This window comes from Pungitius pungitius, chromosome 9 (assembly GCF_949316345.1).
Source record: "Pungitius pungitius chromosome 9, fPunPun2.1, whole genome shotgun sequence".
NCBI lineage: Eukaryota > Metazoa > Chordata > Actinopteri > Perciformes > Gasterosteidae > Pungitius > Pungitius pungitius.
The window spans coordinates 4,139,760-4,163,475 of NC_084908.1; the positions used below are offsets into that span (position 1 = coordinate 4,139,760).

General features: G+C 42.5%; 2 protein-coding genes across 6 annotated transcripts; one reads left to right on the forward strand and one right to left on the reverse strand.

Moving 5' to 3' along the window:
* Positions 1 to 6: 6 nt before the first annotated feature.
* Positions 7 to 17,470, reverse strand: LOC119217783 (circadian locomoter output cycles protein kaput). 5 transcript variants are annotated; one of them, XM_037471689.2, is made up of 24 exons: positions 17,218 to 17,470; positions 15,363 to 15,466; positions 14,837 to 14,991; positions 14,457 to 14,545; positions 13,672 to 13,731; positions 13,222 to 13,370; positions 12,595 to 12,686; positions 11,902 to 11,991; positions 11,622 to 11,742; positions 11,029 to 11,142; positions 10,812 to 10,930; positions 10,612 to 10,694; positions 10,271 to 10,377; positions 10,042 to 10,189; positions 9,845 to 9,920; positions 8,798 to 8,942; positions 8,508 to 8,605; positions 8,159 to 8,344; positions 7,474 to 7,632; positions 6,399 to 6,602; positions 5,610 to 5,803; positions 5,335 to 5,464; positions 3,427 to 3,561; positions 7 to 3,182 (listed from the first exon to the last, which is right to left on the reverse strand). In XM_037471689.2, exons 4-24 carry the CDS (start codon positions 14,471 to 14,473, stop codon positions 2,928 to 2,930), a joined length of 2,682 nt encoding a protein of 893 aa, XP_037327586.2. In that variant the 5' UTR covers positions 14,474 to 14,545; positions 14,837 to 14,991; positions 15,363 to 15,466; positions 17,218 to 17,470; the 3' UTR covers positions 7 to 2,927. The 5 variants fall into 5 exon arrangements, with proteins under 5 accessions (XP_037327586.2, XP_037327584.2, XP_037327581.2 ...); XM_037471687.2 differs by having other exon boundaries at positions 7 to 3,230; positions 3,427 to 3,558; positions 17,218 to 17,469; XM_037471684.2 differs by having other exon boundaries at positions 7 to 3,230; positions 17,218 to 17,468.
* A 4,085-nt stretch (positions 17,471 to 21,555) lies between these two features.
* On the forward strand, positions 21,556 to 23,464 carry exoc1l (exocyst complex component 1 like). Its single transcript, XM_037471690.2, has 3 exons — positions 21,556 to 22,061; positions 22,262 to 22,440; positions 22,909 to 23,464. Exons 1-3 carry the CDS (start codon positions 21,941 to 21,943, stop codon positions 23,176 to 23,178), a joined length of 570 nt encoding a protein of 189 aa, XP_037327587.1. The 5' UTR covers positions 21,556 to 21,940; the 3' UTR covers positions 23,179 to 23,464.
* The last annotated feature ends 252 nt before the right edge of the window (positions 23,465 to 23,716 follow it).

Genomic DNA, 23,716 nt, shown 5'->3' on the forward strand with positions numbered 1-23,716 from the left:
AAAAAGGAGCACAGTTCAAGGGCAGAATAAGGGGAATACATACATACAGTACAGGTAAGCATAGCACCACTATAAACTGAATACTGGTGTTCTTTCGCTTTGTGTATGTGACTAGGAGAATTATATGAGAACTACAACCAGATTGTGTAGAGGAGAGGTGATTTGTGTATCTGTGTGGAAAGGGTTTGGAGGGGGGGGGGGGGGGGGGGGGGGGTATGTCTATAGTGTCCCCCTAAACAAAAATGTCATAGTTGGTGAAACATTGAAGAGGTACTTTTACTAAACAACACCTGTAGATAAGATTTCCCGTCTTGTGTGTGGACCCTTGTAGTGAAAAACAAGATTTTCTTTTCAACAACTCTGTTTCCTTCATCACAAAGCCTGTCAATGGTTCGCCACAGTTACAACATCCATTTGTCTCTTTTAAACACCTTTACATTCTTTGGGCTGGGTATCAGTGACACAAACTATAGACATTTCATCATTACCCTTTAGAGTAACGCCTTAAACACAAACTAGTCTATGGAGGATCTACATTTGTTATGTGATAAGTGGAAGATCTGGTTTCAGACTCTAGGACTCTCTCTGTAAATCCGGTCTTTTATTCCTCATATGTGGACAAAGTCAATGAGAGCAGTGTCCCCACTTCGAAGCACAAATCGCCAACCTAACGGAAAAATGCATCTCAGAGATGTTACAGCTTGAGTAGTAGTTGTCGTGATAAGTCTTTTCTGAGCATTCTGCCATCATAAAACAACAGCACTGCCCGTCTCCTTTAGAGCCTGAAGGGTGACCAATGCCCCACATCCTTTCTTTTTTCAGTCACACATCTGTTTCCATATGAAAATATTACAGTGACAGTAATCATGCACACAAACACCCTCTCTGTCTGTCTCTCACACACACACACACGCACACGCACACGCACACACGCACACACACGCACACACACACGGACAAACATGTATTCAAGTTGAGCTGTCCCACACACAGGCTTGCAGAATACTGAGCCCTACCGGAGAGGAAGTTTCTTGAATAGTATTATTTTCTTTATACTGCAACGCAAGAACTGATTGGCTATCGCCAGGGAAATCACCAATACTGCCCCCCTCCCCCGGAGAGATACAAATAGTAGGAGAGGCTATATATTTATATATTTACCACACAAACACGCAGTCTTAACTACACTCGAGACAAAACAACACATTTTAAATGCTCCTTCTCCAATCATTACTCTTCCTCCGATTCCAAGGCTTTTCTGTTTGATATGGCTTACGACTGTAGTAGAGGAGCTGAGCCCATTTCCACCAACTCCATTGGAGATGGATGTGGGCCCAGCCCTGGTTTTGACCAGAGACAAGATAACTGAACTGCATGAGGGTTTCTGAGGCCTAGGAAGAGATAGAAGGATTAAAAACACTGATAATACAAAAAGACCGTGAGACAGTGAGCCGGTTCGCTGGTCTGATGAAGCCTTACTATACCAATCTAGGGGAATAGCTGGAAAAATATTCTTTTCTATATATTTCTTGCTTTACAAAAGGACAGGAAGGCTCTAAAATATCTGGGTCAGATTTGGTTTGAGTCACCACCCCTTCACCCCCTTTTCCTCCGGTCTTCGTTGCATCACTGTCTAATCCTTCTCGGTCCGGTTCCAGACAGAGGCAGAAGCAAAAAAAACATTCCACATTCCTGAGGATACAAGTACCATCCAGCAACTTCAAACCCTTACTAAGTCAATTATTGTAAGACACAAGGGAAAAGCGCGCGCGCGCGCACACACACACACACACACACCAACCACAGACACTCTCATGCACACTCATGCACACAAAGATTGTATTCCCAAAAACACGCTAGCTCACAGAATCACACCACGGATTACAAACAACTAGATCTCGACAGTGATTTACTGTACACAACCACATCAAGTGCTAAAGTTTCAGGAGGTTGAGGATATACTGTTTGTTACTTATAGGGCTCTCTGACTGTTAAAAAATAATCCCTACTATATACACACGCGTTAACTTTAATAGGGGTAATATCTTGTGGGAAAATATATATATACGCCTTTGTAATAGTCTGCTTGAAGTTAAACAAAAGAAAAAGATAATCAACTATGTTATTGGCACTTGGAATCACTAAACCCGTTATACGTACAGTGATCATTCTGCAAAGAATTCAGTTAAACTGTGATCTGCTTTCTTGCCAAACTTTAAATTTTTTACAAAGTTAAAAAGAGCCATTTTTGTCTCAGACACACTGTTCTAAAACACGACTTCCACAAGAAAACCCCAGCCCAACCAAACCGACAGAACTTTAAAGCCTTATCTGGACTGTTATTGTTTTTTTTTTTTTGGAAGGTGGGAGTGGGGAGACGGAAAGAGCAAATTATCACTCCATCTTTGACCAGAAAACACTTGAACAAAGTAAAAATTCATTTCTCAAAAGCGACTAATAAAAGCTTACAGTTATTCTTTCCATGCAATCATATAAAATACTACATTTCTGTTTCCTGTTATGGGCTATATTGGATATTTACAAGTTTTCTTTTTTGTATCATACAGTAAATCTGTACATGGTCAGACTTTGACACACCTTCGAAAAAACACAAAAAAAGGTCTGTTGTTACTTGTTTTTCCACAGAGACTGAAGCTCCCTTGCAGCTCAACCTCTGATAAAGGAAAAAGAGAACTTTAATCCATCCTGTTGCCACGGTGACAATCGAGTTCCTTGTAGAATCACAGGCTTTCCTCTTTCCTATGATTCCGTTCGTTCAGATGGAGGAAGGGAGAGCAATGGTTTTGTGTATGTATATGTGTGCATATGGGTGGAGAGGGCAAGAATGTTTGTGACGGCCTGGTGACCAAAAACAGACGTACGCAGCAATTCCTTAAAAGTCCCAGTGTCTCTAACCAATCAGGGCCTTACTGTGGTTGGCTGCTAACGCTGTCAGTCCTGTGCGACGACGGGGCTTTCTGCTGTTTCTGCGGCTGAGGTTTCAGCTGCTGCTGGTGCCTCTGGTGGTGAGACTGGTGGTGCTGCTGCTGCTGCTGTTGTTGTTGCCTTTGCTGCTGCTGCTGTTGTTGTTGTTGTTGTTGTTGTTGTTGCTGCTGCTGCTGCTGTGCCTGCTGCTGTGATGCCTGTGTGAATGTGCCCTGTTGTTGGAGTGGGAAAGCTGCCTGCAGAATAAGTTGGGTAGACTGGTTGCTATGGAGAAGATGAGTGCCCTGACAGAAATACAGTGCAGGAGCATTAAAAATGGAAGCAGTTCTTTAGTCCTTTAAAAAAAATGTTTTAATGAGTTGATTCAGTGAATTATGTGACTCATTGCACGATAAACACAAAAACACTGCATACCAATACAAGACATATATTGTATTTTGTCTGTTTAAATAAAAAATATTTGCTGCTCTCTACTGATACCTGGAGGAACTGCTGTTGCTGCTGCTGCCCCTGCTGGCCACCCGCAGCCACTACAGTGGTTTGGTTTTGGCCATCCGGTTGACCTTGGGGCGGTTGGGCTGGTTGCAATGTCAGAGTCTGGGTTTGACCTCCCTGCTGAATATACATAAAAATATAGTTTACACAGACCAACAATGGGACGCTGTCATATCAGCAAATCATATGGGGAATGTAGTTTGGAAATCCCTCGGATTTGGTTTAAATAGCATCACCTCTACTCATGATCACTTTCAATGCACTCTACGGAGCCCACTCTTCCAGATGGGTTTGGACTTGACAGACAAATGAAGAGGGATGGGGTCTACTGTGAAATTAATACAATTTATATTGGTTATATTGACGCTACAATATTTACTGACCTAGAGTGTAAATATTGCTGTCTTCTTGAAGACATTACATTGATGTCCTTGCATAATATCGGCATCAATTACAAAACATTTCTCCCATAAAGTCATTCATAAAGGTGAGAAAAGGCCATTTTCTCCCCACCACCTCCATGGCTCTCACAGCACTGAGTATGTGTGCCTCACAGACGGCCACCCCAATGGACTATAATGGTATATAAATAGTAGTACTGGTATACTGGTGCATGGCTGTAACGGCCGTTTTAGCTCTTTGGCAGGCAGTAAAATATGATCAACGAGTGCTTAGCGATTGGAGCTATTCGTCTAATGTGTATCGAGGATGAGTCATGGTTATAACTTTATAACAACAATGAATAACCCACAACTAATGTTTTTTAACTGGGTAAAACACCACAACGCAACGGTTTGCTACACACAAACAATCTGTAACACACGTTGAACTGCATGCTGGGCACAGATCGCCCAAAAAGATGCACCAACACAACGACAGGAGAAGTGAGCTGTTTGGAGGTCTTTTGGTTTTGTAAAAAACAACGTACGTTAGATCAGAAAACAATTTATTGCAAACGTTGTCCAGCTATTCAATGAATGAATGTCTTTACTCAATAAAAAGAATATCCTGATATACTGTGATACCACCAGAATCAAATCCAAAATACCGTGATATGAATTTTTGGTCATAGCGCCTAAATAGTGGTATAGTAGAGCTGTCAAAATGAACGCGTTTATTTATGCAATTATTGTGGGCGAGAGTAACTTTGTTTACAACTTTGTGTCGACCCCCGAAACGAATTCGCTGCATGCTGCTGTCAGTTAGACCGGAAAGACCGAGACTGTAGCTGAAGATGGAGAGAACTTTTTGCATTGGACGTAAAGCAAACAGAGGTGCGACATACTGTGCAGAGGAACTCCTCCACATCTTAAACGGAAGGGGAGCGAGTGGCAAAACGGACCACTTATGCAAAGTTAGCTGCTAGGCTACTTCCATCTCAACTTCAACGTTACTCTGCACTGCACAGAGTCTGCAGAGGACCACCACTGTGTCCCTAAAAGACTGTGGTTTGAAAACGTCCTGTCTAAATGTGGGGAGACTGTTGGCACTTCAAACAGACCTGTAAAATGAATAAGTTGAGAGCAAAGTCAACGAGGACAGCAGGAAGAGTTGGTAGTTCAACATGTTCCACCCGGTGAAATACTGCCTCAAAGACGATCAAATGTGTGTAGTTTTGTGTTTAAAAAAATACAATTAAACAACAGCATGTCCAAAATAAACGCTTTCCAATGTGATTATTCGTTCATTTATAAGATTTATGATTATTCGTTCATTTATAAGATTTAGTCTTCCAAAGAAAAACAAACTTTCAATCGCGATTAATGAGTTTCAAAATGTGAGGATAACCAGTCCATTCTTCTATCTATTGACAGCCATGATACAAAGTATAGTAAGATATAGTAGTTTTCCTGGTATCAGACAAAGTTGAATTAGTCCTTCTGTGCCTCATACCTGTTGCCCACCAAAGGGGTTGTATGCAGTGACCACCTGTCCCATGAACATGGAGGTGGGCACCATGACTGCTCCACAGGCCATCGGCGCCGTCACCAGCTTGGTCACCAGCTGCTGCCCCGCTGGGAACCTACAGAGGGTGAATAATGAAATCAAACAAGTTATTTAGACTAACAAATCTTTGTATACTGCATATACACATATGTCTGCAGAGCCTTAGGTTCAGTGAGAGTGAGGGGAGGTTTGAGTTTCAGGTTTGGTCGTCGTCTACCTACCGGATCTGTCGATCCTGCGTGAAGGTGGCCACTGCGGTGCCTTGCTGCGGGTTGGTCTGCGGCAGGCTGGTGCTGATCTGCAGCAAGTTGGGCTGCCCTGGCTGGGAAATCATCATGGTGTTGTACAGCGGAGCGGATACTGGGCCCTGGGGCGCGGGCTGTGGCTGAGGGGCTTGCTGGGGCTGACGCTGGGGCTAAAGAGTGGTGATGTGGGGGAGGAGGGAAGGGCATGATACAAATTCCATTTTAGTCTGCCTTGATTTGAACATACCAAAAAGTCAGGTCATAAACCTTAAACTATACAAGAAAACAGAAAATAAACTTGAGGATATTCTCAAACCCTGTTTTCATTCACCTTCCATAAAAGGTATAGTGTGTATATACAGTATATGTGTGTGTAGAAATTATATACAAAAAAAGGCAGAATGATTTTATTGCCCTGGTTGTTTGAAATGAATGTGACAAGATAACTTGGATCAACTTTGCTCATGGAGGGCGTTTCTAACATTAATGTGTATTTCCTGTGAGGTCCAACACTAACAGTAACGTGTTGCTCTTAAAGTCTTCTGGATGAGATGTACACTGCAACAGGGATGTCTTTGTGTCCTTTATCCAAATCCTCTACATGACCAATTAATATTAAAAAAAGGTTCACACAAGCCCAGTGTTCTCACAGGATCTCAAATATTGTGCACCAGATTCCCGTTAAACATACTTTTTTGGGTTAGGGTTAGGGGGTTTTGTCTGAGATCAAAAGAACAAACCTTTTTGTTGATAGTTGTGTCCTACCTGTGCGAGAGTGTTGGTCTGCTGCTGCTGTAGGTTCTGCTGAGGGGGCGGAGCCTGCTGCTGGATGGTGAGCTGCTGAGTTCCTGAATGGACGGGGTTAATTGCCGTTTGCTGGAGCGGACTGGTCAAAGCAGGTGTGGGTTGGACCGAGCCCACCTGGGATAGCTGCACGTTCATCGCTCCTCCTTGCTGCTGCAGCAACATCTGTTGGCATGGAAACACTTATCAGAATACAGTGTGTGTGTGTGTGTGTGTGTGTGTGTGTGGGGGGCGGGGGGGGTCTTATATCTGAGCTTTTATTTGCCTTATCTGTGCGTATTATTATTGGAGCTGAATACAATAATTCAATGTGAGTAAATTGCCTTTATAGGGTGCACGCCAGAAAAATAAAGCTGTCCTCTGAATAGACCAAAATTAATAATACATAATGCACAACTCTTGCTCCGATCTAGGTCAGGAACAGCCAGTTGGAACGCAACGAGAAAAGACCTAGCGCACGGCATCTACTGATCTTATTAAAAAGAAGGGGAGGATTTGTGCAACTTTGTTCAAATAACCACCTGTCTAAAATTGGAAACAGGACTAAAACTGCTTTTCACAAAGGTAAGCATGTGAAGGTTTGTGGATTCAAATGTAACCCCTTTCAGTAATATGGAAACTGTGCTGTTTTCTTTTGCTGTAAAAGGTTAAAGCACAGCAAAATCCAACTGGTGAGTAAACTCAATTGAAATATAACGCCTGTAAATCAAATAAAAAAGGGGGGAGAAATAAAAAATGATGGTGGCTAAATTAAGATAAAGCTAAAAATCATGATTATTTTGTCAAGTACCAAGATCAGGATTATAGAAGAAGATTACTCATCAACTTTGTAAAAGTCGTGCACTTTGAGAGAAAATCTTGTTGTCTAAATCTTAAAGTAAAATACACTGTGTGCACTGTGTGAACAAAAAATTGTAATCATAAGCACATTGGTCATAAGATGACGTAGCATCGCTAAAAGAGTCATAATATCACTGCACGGCCCTATCTCACTATTTGAAATGTGTGTGTGTGTATGTGTGTGTGTACACCCTACCTGGATGCCCTGCCCCTGGACTCTCTGCAGCTGGTCCTGTATGTGTCTCAGCTCGTCCTGCTGCCGCTGGATGTTGGCTTGGATCAGTCTCGTCCGATGTTCCAGCTGGTCCTTCAGGTGCTGCATGGCGTTCACCTGCGCTGAGAACTCCATCACTGGCTGTGGGTGGAGAGAGACAGGAGAAGCCACTCATGTGAAAAATGCTCATTCCATTCAACACTGGCAAATAGTTATTTCCTATGAGGGTTTCAGAAAATATCTACGAGTATCGTTCAGCTGTATCGATTCTGAAAAACTCTTTGGATTCCTAATTACTAGTTAAATGCAAGGATTTGCTGACTGACTCACATTGCATGATAAATACTGCGATGATGTTGGATGTTACAAAGACTGTGATTAATGAAAATGCTGATTTCATAAAAAGATAAATATAACCCAGATGAAAATGCCACTGTATTAGTAAAAAAAAAGAAAATTATATATGGGACGTAATGCCTGTACCATGACACAAATCATATCGTCAGATAGTTGCCAATGCACTGCCTTTCTTTTACTCGATTATTTTTATGAATGATGTGATTCATCATCGGCCTGGACAGAATATGGTGAAGAATGACGCTTTGAGAATGTGGGACCATGGAATATTTGGCTTTGAGTTCTGCTACACAGCAGACCCCGTTCTCACCTGTACGTTTGCCTGTAGCTGCTGTGGGGGCTGTTGTTGTTGTGGTGGTGGTTGTTGTTGTTGTTGTTGCTGCTGTTGTTGTTGTTGTTGTTGCTGCTGCTGTTGTTGTTGTTGTTGTTGCTGTTGTTGCTGATGAGTGATCATACCTGGAGCCACACTCTGTCCTGTGGTCTGAGAGCTCATAGACTGGAAAAGAAAATCTGTTTTATTGAATTTTTCTTAACCAAACTGCAATATACAACGTCATTGAAAGAATTAAATTCCATCTTGATTTGCTTAACCGTGGTCACAAAAATCAGTATCGTTGAAAAGAAGAAGTCCAAGAACTGTGTGTTGAGTGTGGTCTCACCTGGCTGCTGATGGATGAGCGACGCTGTGATGTCATCTCCATGTTGGAGGCCAGGGACTGCCGAGGAGGTGTGGCCGTGTCCATGTGTAGTTTGGAGGCTGTCGAAAAGACACAATCATTGGTTGAGTGTAGTTGTACTCTGATGACAACCTCGTATCACTGCCCTCACAAGCCAATAAATTCTACAACCCACGCGCCACAGACTGTGTGTAGCGTGTCGCGTCAGGTCGGAACTGACCGACACTGTACATGCGCATGCAACTCGTGTGTTTGTTTGTGTGCGTGCTCACATGTGCACGTGTTGTCGGACACGTGCGATGAGGACTTGCAAGAACTCTGGGAGGATGTTGAGTGCGTCCGGCTGCGGTCGAAGCGCTCCAAGGCCTCCTTCAGGCTGGACGTATTCAGCTGGGACTCCGAGCCAGAGTCGTGACCCTAGAAGGTAATCCATCAGAGGATTTCAGAATTTCCCTAAACAAATACAACAAATAATGTTGCATCGCTGTACGTGTCCGTTTGACTGAGCCCCACACACACATACACAACCACAACCACATACACACAAAATCACAACCACACACACACACATTCCAATTCCGGCAAAGCAGGACCTTCCTGCAGGCTTGTGCGGTGGTGTGGGTGTGTTTTATTTGTGCTGGCTTTGTTCTCGCTAGCGCCGCTCCCTCTCTTTATTCACGCCTGCGTTCGCCCGCCCGCCGCCTCTCTCGTCTCTCTTTCAGTATTATTTGCTGCGAATGTCTTCGCACTTTGTGGGCGTATTTCTTGAGAGTCGAGGAAAACAGCCGGCTATGAAGTTCTTTGGATGAGTGGTTCTCGAGAAAGGTCCAAGCCGCGATGCAAGAGGCCAACCAATCAGAGCGCTCCATTACCATAATCCTCATGGTCTATCCATTTATTGAATTCTTAAAAAGAAGATATGATTTTTGATCATTTGTTTTTTCTCCTCTTGATGTAATCACTCACCAAAAAGACTAAGACAAAATAAGTGAACGGCAGATATGTGTGTCGGAGATTTGAAGTGTGAGAAATATCAATGGGCAGAAAGAAGCGTCTCACTGACAGAAGGTATTGAACAGCACATTCGGCTTCTTGTTGTATCAGTACAGTTTACAAGAGAAAGAAGCTTTTTGGATTCATTTTGTGAGACCGTTGATATAATATTTAGATAATACTTTAATTGTCTTTCTCATGCTTTAACGACACATCTACAGATGCAACCACAAAATACTTTTTTTCTTCCTCATTTCTCCTCCATAGTTGATATATAGTGCAATACCCTTCATTATTAGACCTGTGCATTGATGAACATAGATCACCTTATTCGCATTTACTTCCGGGTTAGACTCCTCAATGCCCAGCTCTCGGCGCTGCTCTGCCCTCACCTCTGCATAGCTGCATTGTAGACAAAACAATAAGAAATGTTTAGTATATAGAATTGTGCATACCAGGAGCTGTTTGTTTTAGCAGACTTTTGACAAAAAGGTTTGTAAACGTCTGATGACCAGAGCAGTACCTGACTACTGTATGTGAACAGACAATAAACTCGGGTCGAGAGTTCCACTGGTGATAGGTGATGTAGTAGTGCGTCTGAAGCCAGATCCACTGTTGACCTTTAGTCAGGAAACGATAGTAACAAGACTTCCCTTTGCCGTACTGCATCACTGAGCAGGAGACAGATAAGGGGTTAGATGCAGCAAACCTTTCACCGCGCAAAATGACTGTGTGCCAATGTGAGCCCTCACAGTGTTCGTGGCACTTGGCTAGTGTCTCCAGGTCGTCCACATGGTAATAGTCGTACCCTGATGTTCCCAGGACCTCAAAAGGCAGGTATCCTATGATTGGTGGAGCTCTGAGAAGTACAAATGGCATCCTTATCAAAATCGAATAAACAAAAGGTCGGCCTCACAAAGCTCAAAAGGATCAACTGTTAGCTTTCAGTGAAGTGTACGCAAGGAGGATAAAACCTGGTGCTCAAAAGTACATATTGACAAGACATTACTGTTATGTAATTGCAAAAGTTGGGTTTTGCATAAATTAAGTACTAATAGAAGGGGGGGGGGTACGAGGGGCGGGGGGGTGTTACCTATGGTCTAAGAAGAGGAACTTCCATTCTAGACTGTGCCTAGAGGTGAATTCTTCATTGGGCTCCTCCACTGTACACATTTCCTGTGAATATAGAAACAAAAACAACCGCAGAGAGGTGGTATGTTAGATCAAATGAAGCATTAACAGCTCAGCGCGAACTATGTTTGCCAGTGTGTGTGAGTGTGTGTGGGCTTCCACCTTGATAAACTGAGGTTTGGCCAGCCGAACAGTGGCTACGAAGCACACTTGGTCATCAAACGCAGGCTGTAGTGACCGCTGTAACACCCCAGCTAGACCATTCCTCCCGGCGTTGGGAACTGCTCAGCATGCAGCGGGTTGGAAAGGTCGTTCAGTCCCTCAGTCAAACCAGCTTTACACCAATGTTGCTGAGCTGAAAGCTATTCGAGGGACATACCGTTGTTGAGGGATTTGAAGTTGCCGATGAACTTTACATACTCGTAGACAGGCGGTTCTTTGGGGTCGATGGTCCCTCGAAGCATATGGCAGCAGAACTCCATGTGGTTCTTAGCTGAAAAGAGACAATAATACAGTAAGGTCCAAAGATAAATTGTAAAAAATAAATGTAGACAAGACAATAGTATGTTTATATAAATTATATTGGTCAAAATTGTTTTAAAATGTGTCATGGGGCTATAAGAAGATCAAGACAAAATCTAATTTAAAATATAAGCCATTTTTTGACATGACTTATTTTTTTTAATTATCTCTTTCTTAAGCTTCTCAGATCTGAAAAGATTTTGTGCTAAACAAAATTAGATACAACGTTTTACATCATTTTCAGTTTATTTGAACAATTTAATATGATCGGATGGCTGAGAATGGATTTCTAGTTTCTAATTTTATTTTATCTTCTATAGATGCTAAAGCCCAAACACACATTTGAAGATATTGCCCAATTAACACTAGAACAAAAACAGCACAGTATCACTGGAAAATGTTGAAAACCAGCAGCATGTGTTGTGTAAAGTGGCTCGGGGTGTTACTGACTCTTCAGGTAGTCGGAGCTAAGGTTCTCGTGGTCGGTGGGGTGTGTGGACAGAGCCTTGTACACCTCAGAGTGTTCCCCAAGTGGCAGGAAGTTTAGCAGGTTCTGGTCCACCAAGTCAGTCTGGGGAACACGACACACACATGAGAACAAGCTTTTCCACACAGACACACCTAGGTCATCCTACGATGTCTGATCTAAACTACACAATTCCAAGCTTGTTCCACCATACAGTGGATGACTGATACAATGCAGATAGACAAAAGAACAAGAGTTACTCACCGGTAAGTGTTCAAGTAGTGAGGTGACACTCTCGGAGACATAGAGGATGTTGCCATCAGTCATTATTGCTAAAAAGAACCCGTCGAGAGCCTGAAAATGTAAGACAAGATCAGGTAAAATTCTGTCCTCAATCTCTCTCTATTGATTAATATCAACAAAAGCAAAGCAATGCCATAATACTTTGAATTAAAACCGCGGCCTTTTTACTTTTAGAAATATAATGCAATGGGTCACCAATTGGTTTGGTTAGACTGAAGTGTCTAGTTTGGCATTTTGGCTGAAGCCCTCTTGGTTTTGTGCAACCAGAGTTGCCACAAGAGTTTGGAGCAAAGTACAATTGAACTCTGAATAAGAAACGTTTAGGCAACCGAAAAGTTTAAAGTCTTTAAATTGACCACGATTTATGTAATGAAGAAGACTTAACACTAAAGATTGAGACCATAGACTAATGTTAATAAAGGTAATAAATCAAGAGAGATGTAGAGTATTTCTTTTTTCATAGACTTCTATGTGATCAGACATCTTGTTGCAACCAGAGGAGTCGCCCTCTGTTGGCCATAAGAGAGAATGCAAGTGTAAGGCATTCGCTTCCATTTTCACAGAGCCTGAGAAAAAACTACCACGAGAGTAAAAATGACAATGGATATAACACCCTACGAACAACATTACAGCACAACAAGTGTGGTGTCTGACCTCCAGCATGAGCTGGGTGAACTCCTCATTGCTAAGAAACGGAGGCTTCCAGTCCTGCCTGATCTCACTCGACTCCGACTGGGCTGCAATCTCTGGTAGAGGAGAGGAAAGGCAAATTGACATTTAAAAAAGAAAAAAATCCTGTTTTTCAAAGAGACAATACAAACAGAAAGCACACTGTACTAAAGGGGGCTGATAGCAAAGGGCTCAGAGTGAAAACAAGGCCCTTAAACAGAGCAAGAGATAACACAGTGCAATGGTGAAGTGGCAGCCAAGTTAATTATCATGCACACAGCAATGATAAGAGCTAGGATTAAAACAAAGTAGTAACGCATGCCTAGTAATCACGTATTTTAACATAAAGAAATCACAGTAATAATGACTGTGAGGGGCATCCCAGTAGAGGCTGGAGTTGCTATCAGCTAATCCTTAAAGTAGGGCACATTTATTATTCATAACACATTGAATTATTATTCTTCATAACACATGAAACAGTCAAAAAGTTAACAGTCAAAAAACGTTATTTTCACTTGCCTCATAAAATGTGACATAGAGAGGGACTGTAAACAGTGTGAAAAAGAACAACGAAATAGAGAACACAACGCGTCACAACACCTTTGTCCTGACCTTTGTGTTTGCACAGGAAGTCAATGCTCTTCTGCAGGATGGTGGACTTGTCCATCTTCCTGGTGTTGCCCGGCAACATCGTGCCGAGTTCTTTGATGAGGACATTGAACTGGTCTCTCCGTTTCTTCTCCGACTTGTTTCGGGACACCCTGAAATAAAACCTTACAGCTATCAATTTTCTTAACGCTAATGCCACAAACCTTCCGGGAGAATTTGGGTTTTAGTTTATCCCCAGATTTGATATTTTGACATACAGAAAAACCACAAGGATCTTGAAAATAGGCAGGCGTAACCTTTAGTCATGTGACCCTACAATGTTTCAAGTTAAGACAGCTGCTGTTTGTCAGTTTGAACTTCAAATGTGTCCTAGGTCTGGTCAAGAAACAATTCTTTACATGTTCATGATGCTTTTTCATCACACTAGCGTCTTCATCCGTATAGCATACTTACCGTTTTGCTTTGTCCTTTTCATCTTCTTCCATCAACCCATCAAAGATGCTACAATCATCCCTACAGAAGCAGAAAAAAACATATTTCATATTTTGTTTTGTTCCCTGTGTGAGCGTGTTTGTTGGCAGCTTGAAAGCAGATCTGTATTGTTAATAATAGCGAATGACGGATGCTGGTTAATGAGAGGATTCCTACATGCCAGGAGCAAGTCTATTTTTGGGTCACAAAAAAAAGAGAGAGTAAGAGAGAGGGGGCAGTAAGAGAGAGAAATGTGTTGTGCTGGCCAAGACTACAAGTGCATTAGTGCAACAGGGTGTGTTATTGCCAACATTTCAATCAATATGGGTCAAGACAAATACTTTCATTTTCACTGACTGACATCTGGCTGATATCTGGAGCCGTTATTTAATATCTTCAGGTTTTCTTTTATTGTGACGCCACATTTTCTGATGTATTACTACCGCACAATGTGTCCTAGAGACACTTACTGCAGAGGAAAATACAACAGAATGGATGGGAGTGCTTTGGTAGAGTCACAACCTTGGGGGGCTTGGTCCGGTTCAGCGGTGTGGGAGGGGTGAACCGGCCCCAAGATGCAATTTAGTTCATTCATCGTTATTATTATAATCATAATTAATTAGAAACATGTCAGGAATTTACATTGACACCATAATGGGTTTAATGTTTTGTTTTTTAAGCTTTATACCTGAATGCATTTTGTATGTAGAGTGTGCATGAATGTCATTAGTAATACATTTATATATATTGTGTGCATTGCAGTATACCCTATGCTTGATGTCATGGTGGCTGCTGATCAGGGCTGTGGCTGCAGTGATTTGCTCTTTAGGCGTGAGGTAGGCATTTGGAAGACCAACTGAAGAGACAGAAAACAACATTTTTAAATTAGTTTAGTTTGAGTTTTGTATGGTTTACCTATCTTGCAATTCAGTGGACTGAAAATACGATTGACTGTTTGGGCAACTGGATAATTTCTGAAAAAAGCAAAAACAAGGATGTTCCGTTTTTTGAAAGATCCATGGAGTTCAGATATCTGTCTTTCTATAGTACGTTATTTTGTTCATTAATACACAACAGACCATATATGTAGTCTATGTTGCAACATGTTGACAAAAAATGTGTGTGTGTGTGTTAATGCACTTCTCACCCTAATGCAGCTTATGCACGTGGTCAGTTTATTTCTTTTCTCAAGTGTCGTAGAAAGGGTTTGGGGTCAAAGCTGACTCTAAAACGTCCGTTGGGGTCATTTGGGGGTCACGAGAGGACAACAGACCACGGAAACAACATTGTCATCAACCCTACCTGCAGGAGAAGAGAAAAAAGGGGTCAGTAGGTCAATTTAAGGGTAGCTTTTCTTTTTGCTTAAAAAGTGTTTTTTTAACCAATTCACCAATGTCATTGAGCATGTGTTAAATTGGACCCTGCAGAATGAATACTATCTGACTTTCTAAACAGCTCACTAATAAACAAATAAAAAACAAAGTAAGCTAATTTTATGCATCAAGACCGTCAGTGGGGCTGGAAATTCCATTTATTGCAGCACAAAGTCGTAAAACACCAGTGCAGCAAGGAAACCCTGGTATAAATCAATTATTGTGCTTACATTATGAGTGTTGTAGAAGCACAGTGACCCAGTTATGAAAAATGTGGCCAAACAGTTACTTTCAACTCACTTTCTGAAATGTCTCTTTGCAGGCAGAACTATCTGCTAACTAACTATCTTCAGATCCGGTCCGGCCAGGCACTGACAAATCTTCACGAGTGAGCCACACCTGTCCTGCAACATAAAGAACCAACACTCATTGACAAACATACCAGGGGGCGGTATTCACTGTTTACCATGCATGCAAATTCTAGAGTCCACAAGGACAGAAAATGGTCGTTGGTGCAAAACAGGAAATTAGCCACCAGGCAACGTATAGCCGAATGGCAGTTGAAAAACTTAAGAAATATTCAAACTGCCAAGATTATGTCTGCAAATGATAAATATGTTCATTATCCTTTAATAGGCCAATTATTCTTTTGATAAATCCATAAATGATTTTGTCATTAAAAAGTTTAAACTAGTTGTCACTAATTCCTGAACCTCAAGGTCAAGATGGGGTCTGACCTATAGTCCAGAAGCCAAATATAGTCAGTTTGCAGTGATATAAAACAGAGGTAAGCTACCCAAATTAGAAGCTGGATCCAATGAATTACTAGTGGAAAATGCCTGTCACCTTTCGGTAATTCCAAAGTGTCGCTTTCAAAGGGCCGACCAACAGTCAACAACATGAATATCAAGATCATCAAAAATGCACCAAATGTGTCAATTAAGCAAACAATAATTTCTGAGACTGAGAGTCAGTTTGCAAACTTGTCAAACAGAGCCCACACAGATCTGACACCAAACCACCATTGTGACCTAATGATTCTCATAAGAGCATTCCGCTCTAATATATGACACTACACGGCCACATATCTATGAATAACATTATCGCCCAGCCAGATTAAATGTAGCACTGATTTTGGTGGAAGATGGCGGTGAGATTTAGTCATTTTGTTAAACCATCTTGTGCGTGTCGTCCCTGGCAAAGCACTGGCCCGATCTACGGCCATGCATTCCTGATGGCCAATAAGTGAAGCCTCATTAGCCGGAGCGCCTTCATTGGACGACCCTGCCCACTGTACACCGTAGTAGTCAGTGAATAAACGCTGATATCAGCGACACGGTCCAAGTATTGCGCCCGACCAAAACAGCCATTGGCTTTCAAATATGCACATTCACATTTTCGACACAACGTTACCTTTTGGGGCCACAGGTGTTCGTTATACAACCGAAAAGAGAGCAACCCGAATAGCTAGCTAGATGCTAACTAATCTTGCTACCGAAGACGGTCCATTTAACCCAGAGACTGAACGCACCTACTGACCCCGTTTCCTGCACGCTCGGCCCCGTGCATGACACGGATATGACAGGTATCACACGGCGGAGCGGGTCACGTTCGTGTAATAAACGGCAGGAATGTCAGCCTCTGTCCGGGCAAAGCTGGCCTCAAGCTGTCACGCAACAACTGACATTGAGAACAAAATAACCTCTCAAAAACGTTACCGTTGGTGCTCAAACGTCACGAGAAACCCCCGCGCGGGGAAAGGTCCTCGTAGAAGCCAACAGAAACAGAAATGTCGGTCGCCGAAAAATGCCTAAAACCAACGATGAGGGAAACATTTTCGCGGCAGATGTATGTACGCACACACACACACACACACAAAAACGCACGCGCGCACGCGAAGTCCAGGAGCTCTCACGTAAACACACATACGGCCAGGGATACGCGCGCACGCTCGCCTACTCGCTCGCGCGCGCACACACACACACACACGAGCAGCTCTGAATGTGGGTCACTGGGCCTTGCTCTCGCTCGCGCGCGCGGACACCGTCCCCGAAGCCTCCTCTCTGCGGTCCGACTATAACGACAACGACGCGGACGCGCTTGTTCACAATCGGCGGCCGCCGGCGCCTCTGCGTGTCCGTTAGGAAGCCCTTACCTTGTCCGGTGGTCGACGGCAGCCTCCGTGTTTTGCTTACTTGAACGTTGCATCGAGTCGGTGGGGGCCAGGAGGACTCCGGGGTTGGGGAGAAAAACAGGAGGCCTACTTCATGTTGCGAAGTACAGTCATGCGCAATAGCGACGGTAGGGCGCACTATTTTGCAAGTACAGTAGCAGCAGAGCTGGGGGGGGGGATCGCTGAGTGGTCTTCAGAGGGGAAATGACTGCGCGTGTTTTTGCGTGTCTTCACGTTTTTTTTGTCAAGGACGCGGGGGCGATTCCGCGTCCCGAGCTGCAAATCATTGCGAGAGTGGCGGCCACTGTGCCGGATAAACCATTAGGATTAGTCTTAGGTATTTTGAGTTAAAACATTTCCCTGTTTACATTTTTTTCATCACATTAATTCGCATTATTAACACCTGCATGTGAGGTTTTTAGGCAAACACGGAGTGGACAGTGAATGTGGCATTGGACGGTCGCCAGGGGGGTGCAGAGCAGGGTAGGGATGGCCCAGGCTGATGGCAACGGGTTTCCCCTTTTTTTCGACATCCAATCGGAAGCTCTCCAGGCCGTGACGTTGCACCTGTACTGCGTCGAGGTTCCCCCCTAAATTTATATTTCGACCGTAGACACACTTTTTTATGAGGCTTAAGTGGTACTTCTAGGTTCATTTAAAAAAACACGGTGCCATTTTTATTGCAACAGATTTATTGGCATGGCATAAAGTGACACCAAAAAGCAACTGGATTACAGCTCAAGATGAAGTTTACAACCATTGAGAATACAGCATTGGTCTGGTCATGATGTAATGATGTCTGTATACTGTATGGTTTATTGGATGAGATAATTGTATCAATAAAGATAATACAACCAAATACAACCGACTCTTGCGAAATCAAAGCTATTCTGTCAGGATTACACCACTTTTAAGTAATACAACCCATAGTTGTAACTGGTAAATAAGACATATACCCATATTAAAATCATCAAGATGAAAAAGATGCTAACAAAAGGTCACTACTAATGCTGTTTCTTCTCAAACCCTGATTTTAAAACTTAAACCAAAACAACAGCTTAATTTAAGTAATCGACCTGGATATTGCCGTGGGAGAGTTCTGCTACATTAGTGAGTTTTGGCTGTGTCATCCTCCTGTACCAGTGCAGCACTTTAAATGCTATTAGCTCAAACAAACAAAAACAAAAAGATCAATGTTGTTGGTGTTTGTGTAAAATCCAGTTCTGCAGCTTTTTCTGAATTTTTTTGCGCAATCTCACCAGTTTTAGCCATGGGGCGAATACTAAAGGCATGTAGTGTTGTCAGGAGTTTGGGTATTTTGAGGGGAAAGTGATCCGAGTGATGATGAGGCACAGTGCTGAAGCTCAGGTGTGGCCCATGTAGTAACCCAACCCCCCTCTTGCAAATGTTTTCATACTTTTCTTCACCCCAGAGAGGGGAAATAGTAATTGCTCTCGGCAGTGGTACAGTCTATGTTAAGTCTATGTTGAGAAGCAGCCCTATGTGGCTTTATATAAATGGACTGCATTCATATGAAGCTTTTCTGGTCAAAGCGCTTACAAGCGTACAAGTGTGCGTTTACCCATCACACAGTCATACACTGATAGCATACACTATATATAGCCCAGAATACAAAGTGCAACCGATAAACATCCACGCCCACACTCGGTAATTAGTTTCAAAATGTAATAAAATGGTCCAACTTAATAAGTACATTGTTTCCCTAAGGTTTCGTGTTGTAAAGTTGGCTATACTATTAACTTTGAGTCTTCTTTAGCTTCTAGTTGCTTTCTGTAAGTTAACATGGCTGTATAGTACTTGTTGATTGCACTTGGCAATGCTTATTAATATCTTATCATTCAGTTCACATGTCCTTCCTTGACATTGTTGTCCTAATTTCTTAACCTCATTTATTTTTGTTTTTACAAAAAAACAACATCCAGATTGCCAACAACTTTGACACTTTGAGTCTAACAGAATGTTAACAAAAAGGTTCTGTCTCAGCAGGTCACTGTATATTTAAATATTAACATATAAATGTCAGAGAAATATAAACAAATGAGTGTCAAACATTGTAGGACTTTGAATTTAGTGGCATCCTCTGGCGAGGAATGAGCTGAATACCCGTTCGCTCGCTTGTCCCTTTCCAAGTAAGTGAAATTGTACTTTGAGATCCATCCGATTTCTTTTTCCATTACTGTAAAGAGAGTGTAATTAATGAGAAAACGGTGGTTCAATATATTTTAGGTGCCAATCACCTTCCTAATGAAAAAACGTGACGGGCTCTCTGAAGAGTGGAGGCTTCTCTCTGAAGGATTTATTTTAGCTTTTGGTTGAAGAGCGATAAGAGATGCGAATAACAGCCTGTTGTCCTGTGTGACGCATTTTGTGTCATGAGAAACCGCTCTTGATAACGTGATCCTATTTCAGGGGGTCATCTAAAAAATGCCAACCCCTTTTTTTAAACAGAAATACTGAGGCACGTCTGCTTCCTGATGAACTCCTAGTTTTATTTGATAATTAAATAAGAAAATAAGAAAAACACACAAACCTTTTATGCAGAAATAAAAGAACAACACCCAAAAGTCTTGTTTTCTATTGTGATCTGGTGGAATGAGGGGTTTTCAGCTGGAATAATATTTCCTTAATCATTTTCATTTTGCACAAACCCGAGAGTAGTCCTTTGATTTGTTAAGAGAGCATCTTCCACCCATACAATGAGCCTTTTGCATGATTGAATAAGCACATTATACGTCTGAATCCAAAGAGCATGCACTTTTTGTGATTAAATACAAAAACCCTTTTGAAAAATGCATGGGCCAGAAAGCAAAAGCAGTTTAATGTTCAAGGCAGTTCATTGTTAACAATAACTAAACTCCTTATTTATATATTGATATATATGCACGTATATGTATATATATATATATGTACAAATAACACATAATCTACAAAGGTACTATCACACAACACTCCTCCTTCCCCTCGTCTAGTCCCTTCCTCTTTGTGACCTCAAACTGCCCGCTAGCTTTTCCTCTTTTTCTCAGTCATCCGTTTCAGCTTTGGGTTTTTCTCGGATTAGTCTTTATCTGCTTCTCAAGGACCGCACCGCCCCCCCTTCTCATTTCCCTATCTATTATTTTCTTACCGCTCAGCAGCGCTCCCTCTTTCATTCACTTCATCCTATTCCTGCTCCTCGTCCTCTGACTTTCGTCCTGAACACACCTCCTCCTATTCCTCTTTAATCGGGGGGCCCTCTCTTTTCCTCCCACGGAGCCACAGGTAATACTATTATACAGTCATTAATAATGCATGACTATATGTCTGTGTACCCCCATGTCGATTCAAAGCCATGGATACTGGCAATGCTTCTATACTTTCTTATAAACACAAATATAGACACATTGAATATCTTTCCATTAAATTAAAATGTAAAATCCCTGCAGCCTTTGTTCTCGTGCAGTCCACCGTATGCATTGCAAAAAGCCACTTCCTAAGTTTCCCCTGCATTATTGTACAATTACAGACCCATTCAATCGAAGCTTGAACTTAAGTACAATAAAACCTCATGCGTTATTCACCAGATTCAACACTTGTATGTTTCCTTTCTCTCTCAATGCTTCCTGCCCCTCTGCTCATCTTTCCATCTCAGAGGCTAGAGAGCCTGTCAAGGGAACACCCGCAGAAACCATCTCCCACAATAACAACAACAGCCACCACCATAGAGCACTTAGTTTTCCGCAAAAAAAAAAGTGACAAATCCAATGGAGCCACGCTCCTTCCTGCCAACAGATCAAATCACAGCTGTGGTCCGGTTCACCCTGGGGCGCAAATGGTCTTGTAGAGCCATGCTCGCTAAATAAGTGTATATAGCATTCTTTATGTGCTTGCGAAACCCCCCATTTAAGTGCTTTCCCCCCGTTGTACCTGTGCTCATGAGATTGGGTTACTACATGGTAATGGAAACCATGCAGAGTGCTGTGGGACATCCTTTTCCCACACAACAACCGTTTAATCACAGACAAACAGTGGGCACCCTGCCACGCACACACACACACACACACACACACACATATATATCAACATCTACTGTCTGTGTGCGAGAGTGCAGAGACCAAGGAAATAAAAAGGTTGTTAGGAAACCACTTAAAAGCAAAGGCAGTTCTTCTCTGCTTTGGGATGAGATGCACACTGAGGTAAATACAAATATCCAGTGAAATCCATATTTGCAGGAAACCTGAGTCAATGTTGAGGGGGGGGGGGTCAGCGTCATATAATGGATCTTAATTGAAGCAATAAAAGGGAACCATGAGGAAGACATTGGCCTTTAATCACTCCCTATCTGCTCAATCCCCTCGTAGGCACGTTGGTACTAAAGGCAGTACTTTAATGAAAGATCAACATGGGTCATCAAAAGTTGACAGCCTCAGAGTGCAGTGCGTCTTGTGTGTGTGTGAGTTTCATATCTACAATCACATACTCCTCGCGCGGTCTAACCAGAGGAACATCACCGCCTTCCCCGCTCATCACTGCCAGCTTTCACTTTTTGCGATTCATCTTTTTCTCCCCCTCTCCCAGGATACTTTCATCCCTCGTCGTTTTTTTTCTCTTCCCTGGATTCTGTTATTTTTTTTCTTTATCAGAAAGCACCCCCACCCACTTCCCATCCATCATCTGATCTCCATTCTTCTTCGTCCACTCTCCAGTGATGTCGTCTCTTCTGAGGGAGGAGATGCAGAGAGTTTTATTCCGACCTGAAAAACTGAGACTGGCGGAGTTTATTGAGATCGAGGAGCCGACGGACGGGAGACATTTTCTCTGTGTCTCAGGTAAACAGCTTTATACAGGCACAGAGTATTACCTTGGCTGTAGAGGGTCTCAAGGGAAATGTGGCGAATGTGTCCAATAGTAATAAATACTGTGAGGGCTGGAAAAAGCTACTTGTACTGCAGATGAAAAGTCTGTTGTTGCAGTGGGCCTGTTTAGCATCCAAAGTATGTACGCTTCCCCCCCCCCCTCTTTCCTGCAGTTTCAAAAAACAAAGTGGTGCAGTTATGCATAGTGCGATGTCAGACTTCTCAGCCGTCCCTCAAGCCTGGATCCAAGGAGTCCCACACCACGCGCTCCAGCATCCAGGAGTGTTACAGGAGGACGGAGGTCTGGCCCCTCCAGGACCTGATTCTTGTTGACGGGCGGGACCCCGATGTGGTGATTAACCACGGTTTTTATTACTATTCCCTATGTGTAGCATTGCATTATTGCATTGTTTTCTTTAGAAAGGATTGGCACACAATATGTATGAAACTGTTTTTCATAAATAATCACATAGGAAAGCTTTAGGACTATTGATCATGTCATAATTTAACATTCACACATTATGTTTTCAGTGATAAATGATACACAGAGGAAAAACAAAAAGAAATGTCTCTCATTGGAATCCTAATTTCAGCGGTAGAACCTGACACAATGTGCTGGACATGTAAATGTATATCTTTCAACCAGATTATTCCTTGTTTTTTATGCTTTCGTCTCCCAAAAGCCCCTTTGCCGCCATATATCCGGCCTCCCCTCGATGGCTTATTGTCAGATTTTGAATTTGAACCGAGTGACAATCGAGCTTAAATCCACTGCGTCTGCTCTGATTTGTGTTATTATTATTATTCTCTGTGTCCCCAGGATGATCCCTGTTTCCTGCTGCACTTTGACAAGGTGCGCACGGTGACGGCCGTCAGCTGCTCCGCCAAATACACGTTCGTGCGCGCGCTGTTCGTTCTCAGCGAGCAGCACTGCCAGAGGTCACTGAACCTGCGGAACTTTGACTGGGCCTACATCAAGCCCACCACCTTCTACTCCAACCGAGGAGACTGCGTGGTGCTCACACAGATCTGCTTCTACGCATTCAATTTGGTGTGTCTCTCCATGTGTCCCGTGCCCCTGGACGCGTAAAGGAACCACGCCACGATCGTTAGAAAACTGAACAAGCGTTACAGTTTAGAGCTGTGCATTGAGTGTGAGCTTGTGGCTTGTGCTAACTATAGTAAGGCTTATTCACCATGACATGTCTTTTTTTGCATGAATTCTCTACTGAATGTGTCTACGTGGCAAATCCAAGTTACAAGCAGCTTGGTATTTGTTAACTTTGTGGTCTACCTTTGTGATGTTTTACTTACGCATCCTATTCCTTTCTGTGCGCTGCTGTAAACATGTGAATTTCAAATGGAGAACAAATAAAAACCACCATACATTTCTTTCCCTTCTCTGCCTTTAGCATTCTTTTAAGTGAGATCACAAATACGGTAAATTTAGAAATGAGCATTGTACAATATTTGTCAGGATTTTGTCCGTTGGTTGGTAGCTCATGACAACAGCTTAGGCCTACAACCAAATTAACATTAAGTTGTAAAGACTGATTTCAATGCATGTTATAAATATTGATCGGCCCAACAAATTAATTATCCTCCCACCGGATTTATTTTGATTTCTT

What these genes read in the sequence shown, in the direction of transcription:
- LOC119217783 (XM_037471684.2), bottom strand. An exon ending in CTTCAAATCCCTCAACAACG is followed by an intron (nt 10,931 to 11,028) that starts GTATGTCCCTCG and finishes CATGCTGAGCAG; the next exon opens with TTCCCAACGCCGGGAGGAAT. An exon ending in AGCCAAGTGCCACGAACACT is followed by an intron (nt 10,190 to 10,270) that starts GTGAGGGCTCAC and finishes TCTCCTGCTCAG; the next exon opens with TGATGCAGTACGGCAAAGGG.
- exoc1l (XM_037471690.2), top strand. Translation starts at nt 21,941, where the DNA reads ATGTCGTCTCTTCTGAGGGAGGAGATGCAGAGAGTTTTATTCCGACCT. An exon ending in ACATTTTCTCTGTGTCTCAG is followed by an intron (nt 22,062 to 22,261) that starts GTAAACAGCTTT and finishes TCTTTCCTGCAG; the next exon opens with TTTCAAAAAACAAAGTGGTG. An exon ending in ACGGGCGGGACCCCGATGTG is followed by an intron (nt 22,441 to 22,908) that starts GTGATTAACCAC and finishes CTGTGTCCCCAG; the next exon opens with GATGATCCCTGTTTCCTGCT.